The sequence below is a fragment of the Hypanus sabinus genome, chromosome 11 (assembly GCF_030144855.1).
Source record: "Hypanus sabinus isolate sHypSab1 chromosome 11, sHypSab1.hap1, whole genome shotgun sequence".
In the NCBI taxonomy this organism is placed as follows: Eukaryota; Metazoa; Chordata; class Chondrichthyes; order Myliobatiformes; family Dasyatidae; genus Hypanus; species Hypanus sabinus.
Genome location: NC_082716.1, coordinates 32,817,902 through 32,845,694, shown reverse-complemented (window position 1 = coordinate 32,845,694; position 27,793 = coordinate 32,817,902). Strand labels below are relative to the sequence as shown.

General features: G+C 42.6%; 1 protein-coding gene across 1 annotated transcript; it reads left to right on the top strand.

The window, feature by feature from the left end:
• The first annotated feature begins 488 nt into the window (after positions 1-488).
• Positions 489-17,023, top strand: LOC132402357 (uncharacterized). The gene is made up of 5 exons (XM_059985235.1): positions 489-734; positions 4,683-4,835; positions 12,314-12,340; positions 15,907-16,068; positions 16,790-17,023. Exons 1-5 carry the CDS (start codon positions 489-491, stop codon positions 16,820-16,822), a joined length of 621 nt encoding a protein of 206 aa, XP_059841218.1. The 3' UTR covers positions 16,823-17,023.
• Positions 17,024-27,793: the final 10,770 nt, after the last annotated feature.

Genomic DNA, 27,793 nt, shown 5'->3' with positions numbered 1-27,793 from the left:
GATCAGTATCAAAAAGGCCAAATTAAATCCACTGTGATTCAGTGTTGTAAAACAATAAAACATGACAACTTCCGGGGGTAGGGAGGTTGGTGAATATTTTTTATAGGCACTGTATACTGGGGAAGGCATTGGTGCGTAAACTCACCATAATGACAGTAGAATGACAAGGCAGTGTTTGTGTGTGAGTGACTGTGTTTACCAAGTGTTCTCTGTCAGAGTGAGGCAAAATTTTTTCCTTGTATAAAGAATATTAAGTGCCTGAAGTGCCAGAGGAGGGAGTAAAAGCAGATATGATTGCAACATTTGAGAGGCATGTGGACAAATACATAAACAAGAAGGGATACAGACCATGTGCCGACATAGTGGGCCAATGAACCTGTTCCTGTGTTGTAGTGTTCAAGGTCCTTGATAGTCACACAGCACTTCCACATGACTTCTATTAACAAGAATAACAAAGTGCAAACTAAATGGCACATTATATTGATAGAATGCCCTTTCAAGTAGCATTGTGCAAGTTTCTTCACCAGAAAATCTACAGTGTTCAAGAAGGTAGCTCAACACCACCTTGTCTCACAGGGAACTACATTTGCGTGAAGTGCATCCAGTTGCAGCTCCTTGAAAACCGTGTTGGGGATCTGGAGCAGCAACTGGATGACATTCAGCTTGTACAGGAGAGCGAGGACATAATTGATCAAAGTTACAGGGAAGTAGTCACCCGAAGTTGTAGGAGGCGAGTAAGGAACATAGAAAACCTACAGCACAATACAGGCCCTTCAGCTCACAAAGTTGTGTTGAACATGTCCCTATCTGAGAAATTACTAGGCTTACCCATAGCCCTCTATTTTACTAAGCTCCATGGACCTATCCAAAAGTCTCTTAAAGAATGGCCGGCAGCCCATTCCACACACTCACCACTCTCTGCATAAAAGAACCTACCCCTGACATCTCCTCTGTACCTACTCCCCAACACCTTAAACTTGTGACCTTTTGTGGCAACCATTTCAGCATTGGGAAAAAGCCTCTGACTATCCACACAATCAATGCCTCTCATCATCTTATACACCTGTATCATGTCACCTCTCATCCTCTCGCTCCAAGGAGAAAAGGCCGAGTTCACTCAACCTATTCTTATAAGGTATGTTCCCCAATTAGGCAACAGTCTTGAAGATCTCCTCTGCACCCTTTCTATGGTTTCCACATCCTTCCTGTAGTGAGGCGACCAGAACTGAGCACAATACTCCAAGTGGGGTCTGACCAGGGTCCTATTTAGCTGCAACATTACCCCTTGGCTCCTAAACTCAATTCCACAATTGATGAAGGCCAATACACCGTACTCTTTCTTAACCAGAGTCAACCTGCGCAGCAGCTTTGAGCGTCCTATGGACTCAGACCCCAAGATCCTCTGATCCTCCACACTGCCAAGAGTCTTACCATTAATACTATATTCTGCTATCATATTTGACCTACCAAAGTGAACCACTTCACACTTATTTGGGTTGAACTCCATCTGCCACTTCTCAGCCCAGTTTTGCATCCTATCAATGTCCCGCTATAACTTCTGACAACCCTCCACACTATCCACAACACCTCCAACCTTTGTGTCATCAGCAAACTTACTAACCCATCCCTCCACTTCCTCACCCAGGTCATTTATAAAAATCATGAAGAGTAAGGGTCCCAGAACAGATCCCTGAAGCACTCCACTGGTGACCGACCTCCATGCAGAATATGACCCATCTACAACCACTCTTTGTCTTCTGTGGGCAAGCCAGTTCTGGATCCACAAAGCAATGTTCCCTTGGATCCCATTTCTCCTTACTTTCTCAAATAAGCCTTGCATGGGGTACCTTATCAAATGCCTTGCTGAAATCCATATACACTACATCTACTGCTCTTCCTTCATCAATGTGTTTAGTCACATCCTCAAAAAATTCAATCAGGCTCGTAAGACTCGTAAGATCTGCCCCTGACAAAGCCATGCTAACTATTCCTAATCATATTATACCTCTCCAAATGTTCATAAATCCTGCTTCTCAGGATCTTCACCACCAACTTACCAACCACTGAAGTAAGAATCACTGGTCTATAATTTCCTCGGCTATCTTTACTCGCTATCTTGAATAAAGGAACAACATCCGCAAACCTCCAATCCTCCGGAACCTCTCCCGTCCCCATTGGTGATGCAAAGATCATCGCCAGAGGCTCAGCAATCACCTCCCGTGCCTCCCACAGTATCCTGGGGTACATCTCATCTAGTCCTGGTGACTTATGCAACTTGATGTTTTCCAAGAGCTCCAGCACATCCTCTTTCTTAATATCTACATACTCAAACTTTTCAGTCTGCTGCAAGTCATCACTACAATCACCAAGATCCTTTTCCATAGTGAATACTGAAGTAAAGTATTCATTAAATACCTCTGCTATTTCCTCCAGTTCCATACACACTTTCCCACTGTCACACTTGGTAGGTCCTGTTCTTTTACGTCTTATCCTCTTGCTCTTCACATGTAGAATGCCTTGGGGTTTTCCTTAATCCTGCCTGCCAAGGTCTTCTCATGGCCCCTTGTGGCTCTCCTAATTTCCTTCTTAAGCTCCTTCCTGTTAGCTTTATAATATTCTAGATCTCTAACATCACCTAGCTCTCTGAACCTTTTGTAAGCTTTTCTTCTTGACTAGATTTATTACAGCCTTTGTACACCATGGTTCCTATACCCTACCATAACTTCCCTGTCTCATTGGAACATACCTATGCAGAACTCCACACAAATATCACCTGAATATTTGCCACATTTCTTCCGTACCTTTCCCTGAGAACATGTTTCAAATTTAAGCGTCTAATTAAATTTCATGCCTGATAGCCTCATAATTCCCCTTACTCCAATTAAACGCTTTTCTAATTTGTCTGTTCCTATCTCTCTCCAATGCTATTGTAAAGGAGATAGAATTATGATCACTATTTCCAAAATGCTCTCCCACTGAAAGATCTGACACCCGACCAGGTTCATTTCCCAATACCAAATCAAGTACAGTCTCTCCTCTTGTAGGCTTATCTACATACTGCGTCAAGAAACCTTCCTGAACACACCTAACAAACTCCTCCCCATCTGAACCCAATGCAATATGGTAGAAGGATTAAAAGCACAGATTATTTTCTAAATGGGTAGTGAATTCAGGCCGTTAGGATTACCTGAAGGTTAACTTACAGGTTGAGTTAGTAGTAAGGAAGACTAATACAATGTTAACATTCATTTCCAGAGGAATATAATATAAAAGCAAGGATATAATGTTGAGGGTTTATAAGGTATTTCCAGTATTGTGAGCAGTTTTGGGCCCAAAATCTAAGAAAGGATGTGCAGGCATTAAAGATGATCCCGAAGAGGTTCATGAGAATAAAAACACAAACATACAACTGCAGATGCTGTGGATCAAAGAATACGCACACGACGCTGGAAGAACTCAGCAGGTCAGGCAGCATCCGTGAGAAAAGAGTAGCCAACGTTTCGGGCCGAGACCCTTCATCAGGAATGGGGGGGGGGGAAGAGAGGGCCGAAGCCCAGTAAGGTCTCGGCCCGAAACGTTGGCTACTCTTTTCTCACGGATGTTGCCTGACCTGCTGAGTTCTTCCAGCGTCGTGTGCGTATTCTCAGGTTCATGATAATGATCCCGGGAATGAATGGGTTAATGTAAGGAGTCTGGCCCTGTACTCGCTGGAGGAGGGATCCCATTGAAACTTAACAAATATTGAAAGGCCTAGATAGAGTGGACGTGCAGGGAATATTTCCAATAATAGGATAGCCAAGGACCAGAGGGCACAGGTTCAAAATAGAAGAATGTCATTTTAGAACAGAGATGAGGAATTTCTTTTGCCAGCGAGTGGAAAATCTGGAATTCATTACCACGGACAGCTGTAAAAGCCAAATCATAGGGTATGCAGAATGTAAAGCAGAGCTTGATAATTTCTTGATATGGCGTTAAAGTCTATAGGGAGAAGGCAAGACAGTGGGGTTGACAGAGGAAATAAATCCGTCAAGAACTAATGGAGTGGACTCAATGGACCGCATAGCCTAAATCTGTTCCTTAAAAACTAGGAGCATAGATTTAATTAGTAGAAGGATTACGTCTTTTAAGAGGGGCCTGGGACTCAGTGCGTTAAAGGGTGACACGGAATCATAAGCAGAGATTCTGTAGATGCCTCCCCTCCCCACTTTCTTATTCTGGCATCTCCCACCCCCGCCCTTCCCACTGTTGAAGGGTCTCGACCCGAAGCGTCCACTGTTTATTCATTTCCACAGATGCTACCTGACCTGGCGAGTTTCTCCAGTATTTGTTTGTGCTTTGACGTAGACAGAATTACTTTTTCTGCTCACACACTTGTTTCATTTACAAAATTTAATTCATTCACTGAGGTTTCTACTCCATAAAGCGCACTCATTGCCTCTCAATGAAAATCCTCTGGAGCCGGTACTCACATCCTGGTGTTCAACGTGGGAGGCTTTGCGAGCTACTGAGCGTGCGCGGTGCGGTTGCCGGGCCTCTGCGAGCTACTGAGCGTGCGCGGTGCGGTTGCCGGGCCTCTGCGGGCTACTGAGCGTGCGCGGTGCGGTTGCCGGGCCTCTGCGAGCTACTGAGCGTGCGCGAGCAGTTGCCGGGCCTCTGCGAGCTACTGAGCGTGCGCGGTGCAGTTCCCGGGCCTCTGCGTGCTACTGAGCGTGCGCGAGCAGTTGCCGGGCCTCCGCGAGCTACTGAGCGTGCGCAGTGCAGTTGCCGGGTCTCTGCTGCGAGTTGGTACCATGGGTTTAGAGGGCGAGGAGGTGTCTCATACTGGAGAACCTGAGGTGAGTGTGACTGCTTGAGAATAGGGAGGAAAGTGGAGCAAGGTGGAAGAAAAGGAGACAAAGGTGGCCGCTGGTCTAAAAGTAGCTGTGACCCTAAATTTGGGCCCCGGGCGGAGAGACAAGGGCAAACCAAGGCCGAGGACTCGGCCCGTGGAGGGGTGAGCCAAAGGACATACTGGTAACAGGCTGGTTGGGAAGTGAAGTGTGGGGATCCCTGGATAAAAAGAAGATGCGAGTGTGACAGGGTTTAATCTGACCTGAGGTGTCCTTCATTTCTAGATACCATTGCTCACTTGGAGGCAACTGTTCCTCCCACCCCGCGCCATTATGCTGAATGTTTCCAGCACTGAACGCTGGAGTTTCTAGCTCCAAAGGGAGTGGGGTTTTTTTGTATTTGGTAAGATGTGTCTTGATGTCTCTTTTAGTGTTGCTTTTCAGCAACATTTTCAAATTATGCCTTGATTTCAGTTACTGCAAGGTCTAATGTGAGCAAGTCAATATAAGTCGGCGGGTACCATCGTAAAACAATTTTTAAAAAGGATAAATCTATAATAAGTGAAAGGGACGTGACTGATTAAGAATAGGTTAAAAAAAACTGACGGAATCTGGGGTCTTATGACAGGCATGTAATGTAAAGCAATAAAAATAAAACTTTATTAAGCACTGTCTTTGCCGGATTGGAGTCTCTTATTCTTAGATGTAGTGCTTTTGGAAGGATGTTTGGACTTTAGAAGAGACTAAATGAGTACAAGGTTAAAGGACGTTAATTGAATAGATTGGGGAAGCTACAGTTTCCTTGGAGTAAAGGTTCCAAGATTTAAAGCCATAAAGGCAATTGGAATAGAGTGAAGCTATTCCCAGTGGAAATATGAAGAACTAGGTAATATAGAACAATGGTGATTGTTGAAAGAGCTAAGTGACATGAGTGACCTTACTTAGTGTGTATGAATGCCACTCTCAGAGGCAATAGTGAGGGCAGATTGGTATATTGTACATGGCTATTTGTAGAGGATAGGGTAGTGTGGAGCTCATTGGATTTCTGTAGGATGCTTAGTAGGTCAACTGGCCTCCAATACTGTAATCATTTTGTGAAGGTTGCTAGAATATTGCTACCATTTTCTTAATTGAACTGCTATGTAGATTTGTCATTATTTCATCCTGTGTGTGGTTACCCTTCAAGAGGTTCTGCAGATGCTGGAAATCCAAACCCAACACTGGTCCGCTGTGTATGGTACTGGAGGAGATAGCAGAGGTACTTAATGAGTACACTACTTCAGTATTCACAATGGAAAAGGATCTTGGTAATTGTAGGGATGACTTACAGTGGACTGAAAAGCTTGAGCATGTAGATATTAAGAAATAGGATGTGCTGGAGCTTTTGGAAAGCATCAAGTTGGATAAGTCACTGGGACCGGACAAGATGTATCCCAGGCTACTGTGGGAGCTGAGGGAGGAGATTGCTGAGCCTCTGGAAATGATCCTTGCATTATCAATGGGGACAGGAAAAGTTCTGGAGGATTGGAGGGTAGCGGATGTTGTTCCCTTATTCAAGCGAGAGAGTAGAGATAGCCCAGGAAATTATAGACCAGCGAGTCTTATTTCTGTGGTTGGTGAGTTGATGGAGAAGATCCTGAGAGGCAGGATTTATGAATATTTGGAGAGGCATAATATAATTAGGAATAGTCAGCATGGCTTTGTGAAAGGCAGGTCGTGCCTTAGGAGTCTGATTGAATTTTTTGAGGTTATGACTAAACACATGGAAGGTAGAGCAGTAGATGTAGTTAGTGTATATGGATTTCAGTAAGGCATTTGACAAGGTACCCCATGCAAGGCTTATTGAGATATTAAGGAGGCATGGGATCCAAGGGGACATTGTTTTGTGGATCCAGAATTGGCTAGCCCACAGAAGGCTTGTAAACGGGTCATGTTCTGCATGGAGGGCGGTTACCATTGTTTGTTACAAGAGTGACTGGGGGTGAACCCAGGTGCTGGACACGGATACAGAGACAGGGTTGAGAGGTGGTTGCACAGTTGCGAACGTGGAACAGATAACCAGGGGAGTCTTGACGCAGAGACGAGGTTTTCGTAGAATATCTAGAGCCTGGCACTGAACTTAAAACTAATGGTACTAAGTGATCGGGAAACAAGGTTAGCACATGGGAATCGATCAATATACTGGTGACCTGTGGTTGTGATGCCAGGGTTCTTATCCTGCAGTCTCTGATGGAAACCAGGTGTGCTGTAATTAAGTGAACTAGCACTAATTGGGAAGCTAATGACTGGAATAACAGCATAATCAAGGAGATAGGAGTGAGATAGGGGACAGCCAGATGGGACCATGACAGTGGAGTGCCTCAGGGATCTGTTCTGGGACCCCTACTCTTTGTGATTTTTATAAATGACCTGGATGAGGAAATGGAAGGATGGGTTAGTAAATTTGCTGATGACACAAAGGTTTGGGGTGTAGTGGATAGTGTGGAGGGCTGTCAGAGATTACAATGGGACATTGGTAGGATGCAAAACTGGGCTGAGGAGGCAGATGGAGTTCAACCCAGATAAGTGTGAGGTGGTTTATTTTGGTAGGTCAAATATGATGGCAGAATATAGTATTAATGGTAAGACGCTTGGCAGTGTGGAGAATCAGAGGGAACTTGAGGTCCGAGTCCATAGGACACTCAAAGCTGCTGTGCAGGTTGACTGTGCTTAAGAAACCATAGTGCATTGGCCTTCATCAATTGTGGAATTGAGCTTAGGAGCTGAGGGGTAATGTTGCAGCTATATAGGACCCTAATCAGACCTTACTTGGAGTACTGTGCTCAGTTCTAGTTGTCTCACTACAGGAAAGATGTGGAAACCATAAAAAGGGTGCAGAGATTTACAAGGACGTTGCCTGCATTGGGGAGCATGCTTTATGAGTATAGATTGAGTGAACTCGGCCTTTTTTCCTTGGAACGACGGAGAATGAGAGATGACCTGATAGAGGTGTATAAGATGATGAGAGGCATTGCTGATGTGGATAGTCAGAGGCTTTTTCCCAGGGCTGAAATGGCTAGCATGAGAGGGCACAGTTTTAACGTGCTTGGAAGTAGGTACAGAGGAGAGGTCAGGGGTAAGCTTTTTACTCAGGGAGTGGTGAGTGCGTGGAACGGGCTGCCGGCAATGGTTGAAGCGGATATGATAGGGTCTTTTAAGAGACTCCTGGCAGGTACATGGAACTCAGAAAAGTCGAGGGCATGGGTAACTCTGGTAGTTTCTAAGGTAAGGACATGTTCGGCTCAGCTTTGTGGGCCGAAGGGCCTGTATTGTGCTGTAGGTTTTCTATGTTTTTATGTAACACACACAAAGTGCTGGAGGAACTCAACAGTTTAGGCATTTTTTATGGAAATGTATAAACAGTCGACGTTTCAGGCTGAGACTCTTCAGGACTGGAAAGGAAAAGAAGCCAGAATAAGAAGCTGGGTGGAGGGTAAGGAGGACAAGCTAGAAGGTGATAGATGAAGCTGAGTGGGGGAGGGAGGATGAAGAAAGACGCTGGAAGGTGATAGTTGAAAAAGCTAAAGGGGTGGAGAAGAAGAAATCTGATAGGATAGAAAAGTGGACCATAGGGGGAAGGGAAGGAGGGATGCAAGCAGTAGGTGAGAAGAGGTAAGAAGGGAGCCAGAGTGGGGCATTGTAGAAGAGGGAAGGGAGAGGAGGGGAAAGTTACCAGAAATCGATGTTCGTGCCGTCGGGTTGGAGGCTACCCTGTTGGAATATGAGGTGTTGCTCCTCCAACCTGAGAATAGCCTCATTGGCAATAGAAGGGACCGTGGGCTGTCATGTCGGAATAGGGATTGGCATTAAAATGGTTGCCACCGGGAAATCCTGCTTTTTGTGGATGGAGTGAAGTTACTCGACAAGTGGTCTCCTGGACTGGACATCTGTGGTAAAAATGAGGGAATTGAAAGTTGGTGAGATTGAATGAAGTGCCACATTTGTATGTGTGAAGGGATTGAATCAAGGGTTTAAAATGGAGTTGTGGTATGCAGACACAAGTAGGGCTGAAACAGGCAGAAACAATTGGCCTACCCAGATAATTAGGTTTGTGGTTGTTAGGAGGTATCAAGAGAGGTTCTTTTGCATCAATCTCAACCTCACCATCAAACCTGTACACAGAGGCGTGCTGTTGTTGTCTGGTGGGCTAACTTCTACTCTGCTGATGCCAGGCTGCAACTGTCAGACACTTCCTCTTACTTTTCCCTTGAAAAGGAGCCCACTCAAGACTGTCTAGACCAGAGGTCGGCAACCTGCGGCTCCAGAGCCACATGCGGCTCTTTGATCTCTGTGATGCGGCTCCCCGTGGTTTGTTAGCTTTTGAAATGTAATTCGAAATTTGAAGATTATGGTGATCTTATACAATATGAAAACTTTGCGGCACATCCGAACCGGCTCACAATTAGCTACCGTTCCGACTAAGGGAGATAGCCTACGGGGGTTTGTGAGTACGTGTCTTTTGGAGCATCCGTGCCCACGGGGACGGGTTGAGGGAGGCTTTAAAGCAAGGCTGTTTAGTTCGAATAAAGTTACCTTTGACTGCAGTATCTTTATTTTAGCGCTGCGTGTAGCACACCGCTACAACGTGTTTTTTATCGCTATTAATATACATCACAACTGCCAATGCGCGCCAGTGCGCGCTTTCTTTTAATTCTTCGATCCAAGGTAGGCTACCTACGGAGTAACCTTCAACCCAACGTCTTTTTTTCGGAGTTCAAAATGTTTTTGTTGCATGCAGAAATGTAATTTCGTTTTCTCTGCAGGAGTTCATCAATTTCATAAATGCAACACATTATAGTTTGTTTATACATAGCATAAAGGCAAAAAAAAACCCGTTGTATGCAGTGTTATTTCATTTTGTGGCTCCCAGTGTTTTCTTTTCTGTGGGAAATGGGTCCATATTGGCTCTTTCAGTGGTAAACGTTGCCGACCCCTGGTCTAGACATTGTATCCAATACCATCATCAACTCAGATCTCCTATCAACTTCATCAACTTCATAGTTCCCTTACCCTGCACTGTTCTTTTCCATCCCCTTCCAAAGATCGCTGGCCCTCATTTTCACCATGGATGTCTAGTCCCAATACACTTCTATTCCCCATCAAGAAGGTCTTAAAGCTCTCTGCTTCTTTCTTGACAACAGATTCAACCAGTTTCTCGCCTCCATCTGGTGGACTGGTCCTCACACTTAATTTCTCTGTTGGTGCCCCCATATTCTCCAAACTCAGGTGTAGCCATGGGCACCCACGTGGACTCCCAGCTATGCCTACTTTTTCATTGGCTAGGTGAAACAGTCTATGTACCAATCCTTCCCTGATTATCATCCACCAACTCTTTCTGTGCTACATCGATGAATGCATTGGTGCTGCTTCATGCAGCCATGCTGAGCTCGTCAATTTTATCAACTTTGCCACCAACTTCCACCCTGCCATTAAATTTACTTGGTCCATTTCTGACAACTTCCTTCCCTTTCTCAATCTGTCTCCATCTCAGGAGACAAACTGTCCATTGATAACTTTTATAAACCTACCAACTCCCAGGACTATCTTGACTATACTTCCCACCCTGTTCTCCTGTAAATATGCTATTCCCTTTTCTCAGTTCCTTTGTCTCTGCCACGTCTGATCCCAGTATGAGGTTTTCCTTTCTACAGGGTTTCCCTTCCTCTACCATTGATGCTGCCCCTCCCCAATCGTCATTTCCCGAACATCTCACCCCGTCTTCCTGTCATCCTATGAGCCTCTGCATCCAGCACATCATTATCCAAAACATCAGCCACATTCAATGGGATCCTGTCACTCACTCCGTGATTTACTTTCCCATTTGTACCTCCCCACTAATCTTGCTCCTGGCATTTATCCCTGCAAGTGGAAGAAGTGCTACATCTGCCCATTCTCTTCCTTCTTCCATCACCTTCATTCAGGGCCCCAAACAGTCCTTCACAGGTGAAGCAACACTTCACATGTGAATCTGTTGGGGTCATCTTCTGTATCCTGTGCTCCTGATGCAGCCTCTGCATTGGTGGACTTGGCATAGAGTGGGGAGCCGCTTTATTGAACACCTTTTTTCTGTCCACAAAAAGCAGGATTTCCCAGTAGCCAAATAATTTAAATTCCAATCCCCTATTCCCAATCTGACATGTTGTCCATGGCCTCCTTTACTGCTATGATGCGACCACTCTCAGGTTGGAGGAGCAACACCTCATTCCATCTGGGTAGGCTCCAACCAGATGGCATAAAGATAGATTTCTGCATCATCTTTTTTTTCTCCTCTTTTCCTCTTCAATTCTCCCCTCTGGCTCCACTCTCACCACTTCACCAGCCTATAACTTCCTTTGGTGCCCCTCCTCCTTTGCTTTCTTCCATGGTCCACTCTCCTCTCCTATCAGATTTCTTCTCCAGTCCATTACTTTTCTATCTTTCAGCTTCCAGCTCCTTACTTCAATCCCCCCTCCCCCCACACACCTGGCATCACCTATCATCTAGCTTTTACCCTCCTCCCACCTTACTCTGGCTTCTTCCCTTTTCCTTTCTAGTCCTGATGAATGGTCTCAGCCTGAAATGTCAACTGTTTATTCGTTTCCATAGATGCTATGTGATCCGCTGAGTTCTTCTAGCATTTTGTGTGTGTTACCCTTCTGGTTAGATGCAGTCCTTTCACATGACAGTAAAACAAAAAGGATCAGATCTTAAAATTTCAACAAAAATGTCAGTAAATTTGGCATTTCCCTTCATAATAATGTGAAATTTACAGGTACCACTGGAGTATGTATATGCACATTTAGATTTGTTGTTACTGTCAATGTTTTTCCTTTTTCTTGAGGAACTTTATTTTGATGTGGTTTCTAGTATTCAGTTGGTGTAAATTACTGCTATTTGTGAACAACTCTCTATAAAATTCCATGAAATTTTAAAGTTTGAATTAATGAGTTTTTAAATGGTGTACTAAAAGTAAACCTTTTATAAAACAAAATATTTGGCCTAATGCTATTAATAGTAGGTTGGAAATTCTTTGTTGTCTTGGTGTAGTAAATGATTGTCCAATGTGCATTCATGAATAAGCTGTCAAACTTTGTAAAGACTGAAGCCATCTTTGATTTCCTGTCATGGACTCCAATCTTTGACACAGATTTGATGACTACCATGAACTCAGATCTTTGCCACAGATTCCATCCTGTCTACCAACCACAAACTTGTAGCTTGACTGTTCATTGTGGTTAATTGAGTGAAGTGTTGAAGATTTCCACCTGTATTGCAGAGTTGCTGTTTTTCTCTTTTTCATCTCCTTTGGACTTAATTGCTTCAATACTTGGCTATTTAGAACCCCAGCTTTTGTTTTTATCTTACCATGTTTTCTAGCACTCCTTAGTAAAACTTGCTGTGTGGATACAAATAACTGTAGTAGATCAATTTGTTTCATTTCTTTCCTGTTATACTTTTTTTCTCAGGATGAAGAGGAAGAAGAAGAATTAGTGGTAAGGCATTTGTATAAATTTTATATACATGAGCCTTTAATTTGAGGATTAGTCTGAAATGTCAGGTAGTCTTTTTTTATTGGACATTGCTTTTCGCTTCTTGTACACGCAGATGTTACTTCTACCAATACTACACTGGGAATTCCTGTATATTGATATCTATTAAAGGAAAAACAGTTTTTGTCCATGTCAAGATGTTGAGAGATTTGGAAGACATGGTCTTTACAAAAGAGTTTCTTGTCCTTTTGATTGGTACATGTTACAGGGCAGGAAAGAGTACAAGTTAGCCTTAGCAGATTAAAGCAATCTTCAAAATACATTTTCAGTGTATGTATACCATATACAACCTGGTGATTTATCTTCCTGCAGGCAGCCACAAAACAAAGAATCCACAAAAAGCCCATACAGCCAAGACTGTCAAAGACCTAGTGTGCAAAGAAAAGATTGTACAAACAGTAAAAAAGTAAACAAATAATACACAAAACATGAACTCCAGGTTCCCTGAAAGTGAGTCCACAACCATAGAACCCGTTCAGTTCTGAGGCAAAAACAGCTTGTCCAAGAGCCCAGTGGCTCCAGGGCAACAATATACTTTCTGTCTGATGGTAGCAACAAGAAGAGAGGATGACAGTCAAATGTAGGTAGCAGGATAGGCTCATTTGGGGATTTGGATGACACGGAGTAATGAGCTGCATACCATGTTCACAAGTCTGGATTATACCTACTGCGGGCAGAGCATATCCCAATAATATGCTGATTGTATTACTGGACTAATAATCCTAATGATAAGTTCAAATCCCCAACACTCAGAAATTTAAATGTGATTAATTTGATTAATTGAAATGTATACTGTAGCATATGCTAAGGAGAACGTGGTAACCTGCCCCCAATGACTATTGTCGAGCTTTGAGAAGTTGATCAACTCCTGCCTGAGAAGTGACTTGGATCCACTCCAATTTGCCTAGTGTCACAAAAGGTTCACAGCAGATGCATTTCATTGGCTCTTCACTGAACCCTGGAACATCTGGGCAGTGAAGAATCATACATCAGGACTATGAGGCTAAGCACAGCTCCAATGCCATATTCAAGATTACTGATGACAGCACTGTTGTTGGCCAAATTAAAGGTTGCGACGAATCAGCATTTAGGAGATGGATTGAAAATCTGACTATTGCCAAAACAACAGCCACTGATTGAATGTCATCACAACCAAGGAACTGATTATTGACTTCGGGAAGAGGAAGCTGGATGCCCTGGTTTAGAAGGTTGAGAAGATCAGCAGCTTTAAATTCCTTAGTGTTATTATTTCAGAGTATCTCACCTGCGCCCAGCACCTAAGTGTAATTGAGAAGAGAGCACAGTAACACCGCTACTTGCTTAGAAGTTTGTGAAGGTTCTGCATGACATCTAATTCTTTGAGAAACTTCTGTAGATGTGTGGCGGAGGGTATATTGACTGATTGCGTCACAGTCTGGTGTAAAAACACCAATGCCCTTGAATGGAAATTCCTATTAAAAGTAGTGGATATGGCCCAGCCCATTACGGTTAAAGCCCTCCCCATCATTGAAGACATCTACATAAAACACTGTCGCAGGAAAGCAACATCCATTGTAAACAACCCCCACCTTTCAGGCCATACTGTTCTCAGTGCTGCCATCAGGAAGAACATTCGGGATCCTAAAGAACTACACCACCGCGTTCATGTATAGTTATTACCCCTCAATCGTCAGGCTCTTAAACCAATGGGTATAACTTCACTTGCCCCAACACTGAACTGCTCCTTCAACTTATGGACTCACTTTAAAGGTCTCTTCATTACATTTTCTTGATATTTATTGTTATTTTCTTTTGTATTTGCAGTTTATCTTTTACACATTGGTTGTTTGTTCATCCTGATGGGTATGGTCTTTCATGGATTCTATTGCGTTTCTTGGATTTACTGTATGCCCGGAAGAAAATGAATTTCGGGGTTGTATATGGTGACATATATGTACTTTGCTAATAATTTACTTTGAACCTTGAGGCAATAGTGACCATGAAAATGATAATTGTCATTGAAAACCACTATCATTGAGTAATGTAATTTAACAGAGAAAATTAATCTTTTTGGCCAATCTGGTTTGCACTTGACTGACTGCAAACCAACCAGGTTGATTCTACAACTGCATTTGAAATAGTAATTAGTGATGGCCAGTAAGTGTTCTTCTTTCTAGTATTGCCAACGTGTCACGAATGAAGTACAGCAGATGCAAATACACGTTAACCTTGGTGTTTTGTCTGGAATTTGTCTGTACGAATGGTGTTGAACATTAAGACAGCTGAGCCACCCAGATCAAGTGTGGTGCATACTGAGCCCTGTTGAAATGAGGAATTGGGAGGTTCACCAGATTTTGCTAAGTTCCCAATCTCTGCCATATTTTTCAAATGTGGAGCTAATATGCCTGACCCAGTTATTTCTCGTCACTGGTGGTTTTAGATGTGATAGCAGAGGATTTGATCTGATTGTTTCATCATGTATTATAGGATATGTTAGTATTCCAGCAACAGATGAGGTAAGCGTAAAATGCTCTATCTCTTGTTGCCAATTTTTAGTTTTCATTCTTTGCTTGAAATTGTCTTGCTATGCTGCAGTAAAGCTAATAGCAACCGCTTGCAAACATTCATTTTTGTATTATTTCTGTCAAGGTATTTTTGTTTTTCTGCTTGATCTCACAAAGGCAAATTTAAGAATATTACTAAGCAATGACAAGCCTGTTAGTAATGTAACATAATTATTTAAAATTGCAACATGCGTAGTTGAGAATTAAGTAATTACCATAAATATGAGGTACTGTAGACAATTGTAGAATGTATCTTTGACATTGCAATCTGATTCTGGTTTAGTAGTTTTGTATTAAACCCTGTTGTTTTTTGCTATTCTTGCAAATTTTATAAATCTCAGAATTAGGTCTATTACCAGCATGTGTTGTGAAATTTGTTAACTTAGCAGCAGCAGTTCAATGCAATACATAATAAAGAGAAAAAATAATAATAAGTAAATCAATTACAGTATGCATATATTGACTAGATTAAAAGTCATGCAAAAACTGAAAATAATATATATTTTTAAAAAACAAGTTAATGTTCACGGATTCAATGTCCATATAGGAACTGGATGGCAGAAGGGAAGAAGCTGTTCCTGAATCACAGTGTGTGTGCCTTCTGGCTTCTGTACCTCCTACCTGATGGGTGCTGGGGGTCCTTAATAATGGACGCTGCCTTTCTGACATACTGTTCCTTGAGGATGTCCTGTATACATTGTAGGCTGGTACCCAAGATGGTGACAAACTAAATTTACAACCCTCCACAGCTTCTTTCTGTCCTGTGCAGTAGCCACCCACACCCCTCCATACCAGACAGTGATGCAATCTGCTAATCAACTATCAATGCATACAAGAAAGATTGTCATGTCTTTTGCAGGTATCTCACAGTCAAATTGAATGTAAAATCCAATGATTAAATAGGGAAATATGCTTGTATGCTATTAACATGTATTTGCTTTACTTAAAATATTTGATTTTTCTTAGGATCCCTTAACAAACATCAGGGAGCAATGCGAGCAGATTGAACACTGTGTGCAACTGCGGTCACGCCTGGACACATGCACAGATCGGGTGAACTCGAGATCAGAAACAACAGAAACATGCACAGAGGAGCTTTTTGATTTCCTGCATGCCCGTGACCACTGTGTAAGCACTTTTTCATTATTCTGAGAGGGAAATAAACACTTGCATTGTCATCTTGTCTTTTAGGAGAGTTCCAATTTACTCATTAGGTGCTGTTCATCCTCCTGTGTTTTTGATATAATACCCTGGTAGCACAATTCTGATGTTACCACTTGAAGTATTATTTAGTACAGTCTTCATAAATACCTGAAAACATTTTGGAATTCATCAAAGAAAAGTTGTTTTATTGAACCTGTTACTATAAATATCTGACTTCTGATGTTTTTGACATCCTGTGTTTACGTTGGAGGACTAAATAGAGACAATACTGCTAATTTTAGAGATTAGAACTGAACATTTGAGAAATTAAGTGGTCTAAATAAATTTTCATTTATTTAGAATGAACTATCATCATTTGTTTTCTAGTTCTGGTATTAAGTTTCCTACAATAGAAAGGGTGACAATTTGTCATGTGTCAGTTCTTGAAAGCCTTGTCCGGGTTGTCTAACTAGGTTGCCTTTTTCCCTTAATTGAACAATCATTTCTGTTGAAGTCTGTTTTTAAAGATCAAGATAGAAAATGTACTTTGTTATTTGCTCTCCTTGTCAGTTTAAAAGCCATAAATCCACCTAGCCATAGGTTTTTTGGATGCCCTTCTTTGAGGCATTTCATAAATCATTCATTGAATTTTCATATGACAGCTCAATAAAGAAGCTGGAAATAAAAATCAATTCTTTTCTTCCAGGTGGCTGAGCAGATCTTCAGTAAGTTGAAGTGAAATCCAATTCTGAAAAAAAGTACTGGAATTCCATGTCCATTTCTGAAGAAAGTACTGTGTATTGTGTTATTCACTAATTTCAAACTGTGTATATGACATGCAAATCTTTGTGGTCCACTGCACAATGATTCGGGTGTTACTTTTACTGTGTAACTGAGTTTGGCGCCAGCAATTGTCATTAATAAATTTATTGAACTTAAACACCTGTAATTTGCTTTTTATTTTAGACAGACTGCTTACAGTTGAATGGGTAGTCCCTTTGCAAGTGGATTTTTTTTATTTCTATCCTTTTTAAGTGTCAACTTGGGCAAATTAAGAATACATATTCAGACTATGACTATCATATCTTGACTGTCTTACCTACATTCTGCTTTTAATATGAAAATTATTTAGATTTACAATTCACAAAATCATCTTAACCACACAAGTTAAACAAGTTCTGGGTAAATTGTGAGATGTAGGTCAAACATGATCCAGAAGCTGTTTGCAGCTGTATCTTGTTGCCAATCGTGTCTTTTCTGAAGCTGCAACAGTTGTCACTTGAAGCTTCTGAAGGACATGCTGGAAAACTGCCGAAGGTGCTTGTTCCAGGCAGTATTATTTGGTATCTGCCCTAAGTTTTACAGTATTTAAATTGGCCCCAGTGACAATTTTCTTGATTTCAACTTCAAGTCACAGATTTGAATCCTGCCCCGTATCTTGATCGCATATTGTAGCCTGTTAACTTGTGTCGTGATTTCAAAGAGATTAGATTGAATTTTACTGAAGGATACTGTACTTTTGTACCCTCTAAATTACTTCAGGATAGTGTGAAATGTGCTAATATACAAGCAAATTCTTTAGATTATGAAGTCTGAATTGTAAAACTTTTGAAAGTAGTTGGCTAAATGAGACTTAAAGCAGGCCATCCTTTATTTCCAACCCCAACAAATCCTAAATTCAGAGCTGTCCCAAATGAAATTTCTGAATCAAATTGTAGACAATTTTAAAAACCTATTAAAGCTATAGTGATGTATACACAAATGCATTAAAACACAGCATACACATCCAAATAGGTACAGTAATTATTTATAGCATAGCATCTTTAAACATGGCAAATCTTTTAATCTGGTAGCATTTCCGTTTGCAACAAAGCAACCACATTGAATCTTGTCCAATAATATTATAAGTGTACAAGAACAGATTGTCCCTACTTAAAGCTATTTTATGCTACTCCTTTTATACAAAGGCAAATAACTTGTCAGTATACACACAAAATGCTGGTGGAACACAGCAGGCCAGGCAGCATCTGTATGAAGAAGTATAGTCGACGTTTCGGGCTGAGACCCTTCATCCTGACTACTTCCTATTGATGCTGCTTGGCTTGCTGCATTCCACCAGCGTTTTGTGTGTGTTGCTTGAATTTCTAGCATCTGCAAATTTCCTGGTGTTAACTTATTAGTATACACATTTAATGATCAACATCTGTACAGATGCTATAAGTAACTGGTTTATGGAGTTACCTTGACTGGCCTACAGAATGTATTAAATTAACTCATGGGCTGTTTGGAAACATGCATTTCTGCTTTGTCAAACTTCCTTTGAGGACTATTGGATTCAGGTGGGACAAAACTTCATGTTCAACTGGCTGATCATCCAGATCTGGTTCATTTCAGGTTCATCATTTGATCTATATAATCATATTGGTTAAAATTAGTAATTTAGAAACCAAAACCCACCTTGGTTTGACAATCCCTTACGAAGGTTCCTGTCTTGAACTGTATGATTCATTAGGTAGTGTTAAGTTTCTTTGAGTTCTTGGTTTGAAACTATTATTTCTAATTAATATGATAATGACATTTTCAGCTGTTGTCTAGGTGAGGTGTGGGAATTCGTGAACCGATTAAGATCCATTGTAACCACACCAGCAGAGGATAGCTGCTGCTCAAGGAATTTGTGCTCAAAATTGATGAGTTGGTCAGAAAGGGGGGGAAAGTTACTGATACCCTGTATATACCACAAAGGCAGACATAGGTTTAGGTTTATAGACAATAGGTGCAGAAGTAGACCATTTGGCCCTTCGAGCCTGCGCCACCATTCTGAAATCATGGCTGATCATCTACTATCAATACCCGGTTCCTGCCTTGTCCCCATATCCCTTGATTCCCCTATCCAGAAGATACCTATCTAGCTCCTTCTTGAAAGCATCCAGAGAATTGGCCACCACTGCCTTCTGAGGCAGTGCATTCCAGACCCCCACAACTCTCTGGGAGAAGAAGTTTTTCCTTAACTCTGTCCTAAATGACCTACCCCTTATTCTCAAACCATGCCCTCTGGTACTGGACTCTCCCAGCATCTGCAACATATTTCCTGCCTCTATCTTGTCCAATCCCTTAATAATCTTGTATATTGCAATCAGATCCCCTCTCATTCTCCTTAATTCCAGTGTGTACAAGCCCAGTCTCCCTAACCTCTCTGTGTAAGACAGTCTGGACATCCCAGGAATTAACCTTGTGAATCTACGCTGCACTTCCTCTACAGCCAGGATGTCCTTCCTCAACCCTGAAGACCAAAACTGTACACAATACTCCAGGTGTGGTCTCACCAGGGCCCTGTACAAATGCAAAAGGATTTCCTTGCTCTTGTACTCAATTCCCTTTGTAATAAAGGCCAACATTCCATTAGCCTTCTTCACTGCCTGCTGCACTTGCTCATTCATCTTCAGTGACTGATGAACAAGGACTGTGGTCCCAATACCAAACCCTGTGGCACCCCACTAGTCACCACTTGCCATTCCGAGAAACACCCATTCACCGTTACCCTTTGCTTTCTGTCAACCAGTTTTCTATCCATGTCAATATCTTACCCCCAATGCCATGAGCTCTGATTTTACCCACCAGTCTCCTACGTGGGACCTTATCAAATGCCTTCTGAAAATCGAGGAACACTACATCCACTGGATCTCCTTTGTCTAACTTCCTGGTTACATCCTCAAAAAACTCCAATAGATTAGTCAAGCATGATTTGCCCTTGGTAAATCCATGCTGGCTCAGCCCAATCCTATGACTGCTATCTAGATATGCAACTATTTCATCTTTAATAATGGACTCTAGCATCTTCCCCACTACTGATGTCAGGCTGACAGGATGATAGTTCTCTGTTTTCTCCCTCCTTCCTTTCTTAAAAAGTGGGATAACATTAGCCATTCTCCAATCCTCAGGAACTGATCCTGAATCTAAGGAACATTGGAAAATGATTACCAATGCATCTGCAATTTCCAGAGCCACCTCCTTTAGTACCCTAGGATGCAGACCATCTGGACCTGGGGATTTGTTAGCCTTCAGTCCCATCAGTCTACTCATCACCGTTTCCTTCCTAATGTCAATCTGTTTAATTTCCTCTGTTACCCTATGTCCTTAGCCCATCCATACATCTGAGAGATTGCTTGTGTCTTCCCTAGTGAAGACAGATCTAAAGTACTTATTAAATTCTTCTGCCATTTCTGTTTCCCATAACAATTTCACCCAATTCATTCTTCAAGGGCCCAACATTGTTCTTAACTATCTTCTTTCTCGTAGCTTTTGCTATCTTCCTTTATATTCCTGGCTAGCTTGCGTTCGTACCTCATTTTTTTCTCCCTGTATTGCCTTTTTAGTTAAGTTCTGTTGTTCCTTAAAAATTTCCCAATTATCTGTCTTCCCACTCACCTTAGCTCTGTCATACTTTTTTTTAATGCTATGCAATCTCTGACTTCCTTTGTCAACCACTGTGGCCCCTTTCCCCCCTTTGAATCCTTCCTTCTCTGCGGGATGAACTGATTTTGCACCTTGTGCATTATTCCCAAGAATACCTGCCATTGCTGTTCCACTGTCTTTTCTGCTAGGATATCCGTCCTTTTAACTTTGGCCAGCTCCTCCCTCATGGCTCCATAGTCTCCTTTGTTCAACTGCAACACTGACACCTCTGATCTGCCCTTATCCTTCTCAAATTGCAGATAAAAACTTATCATATTATGGTCACTACCTCCTAATGGCTCCTTTACTTCAAGATCGCTTATCAAATCCTGTTCATGACACAACACTAAATCCAGAATAGCCTTGTCCATGGTCAGCTCTCGTACAGGCTGTTCCAAGAATGCATCCCGTAGGCACTCTACAAACTCCCTATCCTGGGGTCCAGCACCAACCTGATTTTCCCAGTTCACCTGCATGTTGAAATTCCCCATAACTACTGCGACATTACCTTTGCCACATGCCAATGTTAACTCCCTATTCAACTTGCACTCAATATCCATGCTACTGCTTGGGGGCCTGTAGAAAACACCCATTAGGGTCTTTTTGCCCTTATTGTTCCTCAGTTCTATCCACACAGACTCTACTTCTGATCCTATGTCCCCCCTTGCAAAGGACTGAATCTCATTCCTCACCAACAAGGCCACCCCACCCCCTCTGCCCACATTTCTGTCCCTACGATAGCACGTATACCCTTGTATATTCATTTCCCAGGTCTGATCTCCCTGCAACATGTCTCCGTTATCCCAACAACATCATAGTTACCCATTTGCACCTGAGCTTCAAGCTCATCCGCCTTATTTCTGACACTTCGTGCATTCAGATATAGAATTGTTAGCCCATTTCTCCTCTCTCTGATTAAATCGCTGCCTATTGTACTTAACCCAACTCCCCAAACTCCCATCGGGCTATACACCCCTTGAATTTTGTTGTCCTTCCTAAATTTACTTATTCTTTCAACACATTTAACTCCATGTTCTGTCAGATCATCCCTCTGTACATGTGTCCTCCTTATCATTTGTTCCGCCTCACCTTTCTCTACTACTCACTTAATATTCCGGAACTGTGTAGTCCCCACCTGTCCTTTATTCTTCATCTCGCTATCCTCTCTCGCATTCTGGATTCCTGCCCCCTGCAAATTTAGTTTAAACCCTCCCCGAGAAGCACTAGCAATTTTTCCTGCAAGAATGCTAGTACCACTCCAGTTCAGGTGTAAACCATCCCGTCGGAATAGATCCCACCTTCCCTGGAACAAAGCCCAATTATCTAAAAACCTGAAGCCCTCCCTCCTGCACCATCCTCTCAGCCACATATTAATCTGTATAATCCTTCTGCTCCTTGCCTCACTCGCACGTGGCACAGGTAGCAATCCTGAGATTGTTACCCTGGAGGTCCTGCTCTTCAGCTTTGCACCTAACTCCCTGAACTCACTACGCAGGACCCCCTCACTCATCCTACCCACGTCGTTGGTCCCTACATGAACCACAACATCTGGGTTCTTGCCCTCCCTCTCGAGAATAACCTGCACCCGATCTGAGATGTCCCGGACTCCGGCACCAGGGAGACAACGTACCATCCGAGACTCGCGATCTTCCCCACAAAACCTTCTATCCGCACCCCCCTGACTATAAAATCCCCTATCACTACCGCTCTCTTCTCTTCCCTCCTCCCCTTCCTAGTCGAGGGTCCAACCTCAGTGCCAGAGACAGGACCACTGCAACTTGTTCCTGGTAGGTCATCCCCACCAACAGTATCCAAAACGGTATACTTATTGTTGATGGGGACAGCCACAGGGGTGCTCTGCTCTCTCTGTCTGTTCCCCCGCCTCTCTTGACTGTCACCCATTTGCCTACCTCCTGTCTTTTCGGTGTGACTACCTCCCGAAGGATACTGTAGTACTGTATATTTAGTACTGTATAACTGGATAGGCTGGTGGGAGAGGTGGAAGTGATTGAGACAGGTATGGGATGTAAACATCCTCCCCCCACCTTCTTGCTCTAACTTATCTTTTTTTTCCCAGTCTTGATGAAGGATCTCAGCCTGAATCATCATCTGTTTACACTTTTCCATAGATGCTGCCTGGCCTGCTGAGTTTCTCTTGCATTTTGTGTGTTGATGGGATGTAGACAATAGGCTTGCTTGTACCTTTGCTCTCGCAGTTGGAACAAAAAACATGGAAAACGAGCGAAAAGATGTGTGAGCAACACACACAAAAATGCTGGAGGAACTCAGCAGGCTAGGCTGCAACTATAAAGAAAAAGGTACAGTTGGGTCAAGACACTTTGACAGGACTGGAGGGAAAAAATGAATAGATTTAAAAGGTGGCAGAGGAAGGAGAGAGTGAAACACAAGATGATAGGTGAAACTGGGAGGGGGAGGAATGAAGAAAAGAACTAGGAAGTTGATTGGTGAATGAGATAGAGCTGGAGAAGGGGGAGTCCAATAGAGAACAGAAGGCTGTGGAAAAAAGAAAAGGGGAGAGGAATGCCAGAGGGAGGCAAGGGGGAAAGGAGATGGGGAATGGTGAAGGAGAGGGGTGGCATTACTACAAGTTCAAGAAAACCATCAGGTTGGAGGCTATTCAGGCTATGTCGTTCCTTTAACCTGAGTGTGGCCTCATTGCAACTTTGAGGCCATGGACTGACATATCAGAAGGGGAAGGGGATTTAAAATGGGTGACTACTGGGAGATCTTGCTTCTTCTGGCAGATTCGCGTGGATGCTCGGCAAAGCTGTCTCCAAACTATGTTGGACCTCACCAATATGCAGGAGGCCACAGCTGGAGCACCGGACACAGTATATGATCCCAACAGACCCACAAGTGAAGTGTCGCCTCACCTGGAAGGACTGTTTGGGGCCCTGAATGGTACTGAGGGAGAAGGTGTAGCACTTGTTCTGCTTGTAAGGATAAGTGCTGGGGGGAGATCAGTGGGGAAGAATGAATGGACAAGGGAGTCACGTAGGGAGCAAACCCTGTAGAAAGCAGAAAGTGGGAGGAGAGGGAAAGACATACTTGGCGGTAGGATCCATTGGAGATAGCAGAAGCTCCGGTGAATTATGTGCTGGATGTGAAGGCTGGTGGGGTGGTAGGTGATGACAAGAGGAACCCTATCGATGGGGTGGCAGGAGGATGGGGTGAGAGCAGATGTGCATGAAATGGAAGAAGTGGCTGAGGGCAGCAAAGAAGGGAAGCCTCCTTTGAAAAAGAAGGAAATCTATGTTCTTGAATGAAAAGCAGATGTGGCAGAAATAGAGGAATTGAGAGAAGGGGATTGTGTTTTACAAGTAACAGGGTGGGAAGAGGTATAGTCCAAGATAATTGTGAGAGTCCATGGGTTTATAATAGATATTAGTAGATAAGCTGTCTCTAGAGAAACAGACAGTGAGATCAATAAAGGGGAGGGAGGTGTCAAATGGACCAGGTAAATTTGAGGGCAGGGTGGAAGTTGGAGGCAAAGTTGAAAAAGATGATGAACTCGGCATGGGTGCATTTTGTTGAGAATCATATTGAGGGTGATAGATAGCCTCATCATGGGAAAATGTACTACTGTATCTAAGAATTAAGGGCAGAGACTTCAGGAGACAGGAAGGAGATTTAGAAAGGCTTTGACTGGGGGAGATTACCTCCCACTCTCCCCCCCCCCAAGTGAAAAGAACTGGAACAACTGAGCTTAGCTGATGGAGGCAGGTATTCTCAATAATTAAGAAACATTTGGACTAGTATTTTAATCACCATGACATAGAAGGCAATAGATCAATTATGGGTAATTATTACAGATGTGTAGCAGTACTAAGAAGAGCAATGCTTGGTATACAATGGGTGGTTTCATATATATATTGGGCTCTAATGACAACATACCAATGTACAACCAACTGAATTAAGAGCAGGGGAGAATGGTGGCAATTGAAGATGAAACCAGAACATAGTCAATGATGTCATCAGAACTGGGAGGAAAGCAGAAAGAGGTCAAAGTAGGTAGAACAAGCAGAATGCCATAACGGGTTGCAGACCAAAGTTGCCAAGGTAACCGTTACTTTAAACCATTTGGCTACTATTATCCGTTTACTGTATTCCTATTCTCTGTTATCTTAACCAAACCTCTGTCCATGCCAGTGTTTTCCTCCCAATATAATGCATTGTAATTGTATTTAACAACTGTGTGGCAGGGATCAAAGATTTAATCTGCTATATGTATTTGTCAAACACAGATTTCCCATTCATAAGTCCACATTGACTGTCCAATCATATTATTATTTACTTAATGCTCCAAAACCTTCCATATGAAATTGACTTGCCTGTCAGCCCATCCCTGCTAAAGTTGGCCTGATCTCATAGTTTACTGTAGTGATTGGTAGCTATACTCTCTGTGCACTTCATTTGACTTAATATCTATAAATTTAATTGGGTAAGTTTTTCTTTTTGGAGTTCTAACAATTGTATGTAGCTCAACTTGCTAGAATCAGGGTCTGACTCATCATCAATTCACATCTAATTGCTTATGGTATACAGTATATAATCTATAATTCCAGTTCCACTTTCTGAATGAACTTCAAATACCTGAAATCTGTTATTCTTTCACATCGTCCCTGAATTTGTAATTGGTGCTTGTCTTAGCCTAAGACTTGTAGGGTATCAAAATTCCTTTTTTTTTGACAATAATGGCACACTTGGCTATTCTAAACTGAAAAGACTATGATAAGCAATTATTCATTCTGGTCTTGGACATTGTTTCATTAGCTTAGATTTGTTGAGGTTCATTGGAACTGGATCACAGTTACAACTGATATTTCAAGTTCAAGTTTATTGTCATTCAACTATACAAATATATACAGCTAGACAAAGCAATGTTCCTCAGGGACCCAGATGCAAAACTCAGTGTGTGCGTTTGTATACAGCGCAATTATCTGAACACAATATTAACAAATAAAAAGGCATTCTTTGGATTATGTAAAGTACATATGACATAGTTAAATAACAGTGATTATTGCTACTGGTGCTGTCATAAATAATGTGTACCGCATTGTTGGGTGTTCAGAGCATAGGGGAAGAAGCTGTTACTCAGTTTAACAGTCCTTGTTATGCTATGATATCTTCAGGTTGATTGTACAAGGGTAAAGAGATCATGGGATGGATGGGGGGCGGGGGGGCATCCTTGTCAATATTGATGGCTCTGCAAACGCAGCACACCTAGTGTGTGTCTTAGATTGGGGGGCTGGAGGCCACGTGAGAGACTGTGAAGATTCTCTCAGCAGTCCTCACAATTCAGATGCATTGCAATACTCATACCAGAAGATGATGCAGCTGATCAGAACATACTATGGTGCTTTGGTAGTGTTGGCATGTGATCAAGTGGTTAAGACCTTGGTCTAGTGATCTGAAGGTTGCTAGTTTGAGCCTCAGCTAAGGCGGCGTGTTGTCTCTACTTTTTGCGAAGGCCGAGAAAGTCCATCTCCCACTCCCCATCCTCATCACATTCTACAGGGGTTGTATTGAGAGCATCCTGAGCAGCTGCATCACTGCCTGGTTCGGAAATTGCACCATCTCGGATCACAAGACCCTGCAGTGGATAGTGAGGTCAGTTGAGAAGATCATCGGGGTCTCTTTTTCTGCCATCACGGACATTTACACTACACGCTGCATCTGCAAAGGAAACAGCATTATGAAGGACCCCACGAACCCCTCATACAATCTCTTCTCCCTCTTGCCATCTGGGAAAAGGCTCCGAAGCATTTGGGCTCTCACAACCAGACTATGTAACAGTTTCTTTCCCCAAGCTATCAGACTCCTCAATACCTGAAGCCTGGACTGACACCTTGCCCTACTATCCTGTTTATTATTTATTTAATGCCTGCACTGTTTTTGTGATCTTTATGTAGTCCAGTGTAGGTCTGTAGTCTAGTGTAGCTTTCTCTGTTTTTTTTTATTACGTAATTCAGTCTAGTTTTTTGTACTGTGTCATGTAACACCATGGTCCTGAAAAACATCGTCTCATTTTTACTATGCGCTGTACCAGTATTGTCGAAATGACAATAAAAGTTGACTTGATTTGACTTGACTTGACTTGCGTCCTTGAGCAGGGCACTTAACCACACATTGCTCTGCGACGACACTGGTGCCAAGCTGTATCGGCTCTTGCACTTCCCTTGGACAAAGTCAGTGGTGTGGAGAGGGGAGACTTGCAGAATGGGAAACTTCCCAAGGCTCAAATCCATGGTCTCGAGACTAACGGATGCCTAGAAGGTAGTTAGAATGGGAGTGGGGAGCCACAACCTCCTCAGGAAGTGGAGGCACTACTGTGCTTTCTTGACAAAAGAGGTGGTGTTGAGGAACCAGGTGAGATCATCCGTGATGTGCCCTCCAAGTAACTTGGTGTTCCTGACTCCACATTGATGTGCAGAAGGGTGTGGTCAGCCTATACCGTCCTGAAGTCCACAATCATCTCTTTAATCATACAGAAGTACAGCACAGAAACAGGCCCTTTGGCTCATCTAGTCCATCCATGTCAAAACCATTTAAACTGCCTACTCCCAATGACCCGCACCGGGACCATAGCCCACCATATCCCTACCATCCGTGTACCTATCCAAACTTCTGAACGTTGAAATTGAGCATGCATGCACCATTTATGCTGGCAGCTCATTCCACACTCTCACAGCCCTCTGAGTGAAAAAGTTTCCCTTTAGTTCCCCTGAAACTTTTCATTTTTCAACCCATGACCCACACAATCTCAGTGGAAAACGTCTGTTTGCATATACCCTATCTATACCCCTCATAATTTTGTACAAACCTTCTCTCAATCTTCTACATTCCAATAAATAAAATCCTAACCTATTCAATCTTTCCTTATAATACAGGTCCTCCAGATTGGCAACATCCTTGTAAATTTTCTCTGTACTCTTTAAACTTTATTTTCATTTTTTCTGTAGGTGGGTGACCAAAACTGCACACAATACTCCAAATTAAACATCACCAAAGTCTTATACAACTTCAACATAACATCTCATCTCTTGTACTCAGTACTTTGATTTATGAAGGCCAACGTACTAAAAGCTTTCTTTATGACCCTATCTACCTGTGACACAACTTTCAATGAATTAAGGACCTGTGTTCCCAGATCCTTTCCTTCTACTGTACTCTGCAGTGCCTTACCATTCACCGTTTAAGTCCTACCCTGATTGGACTTACCACCGTACAACACCTC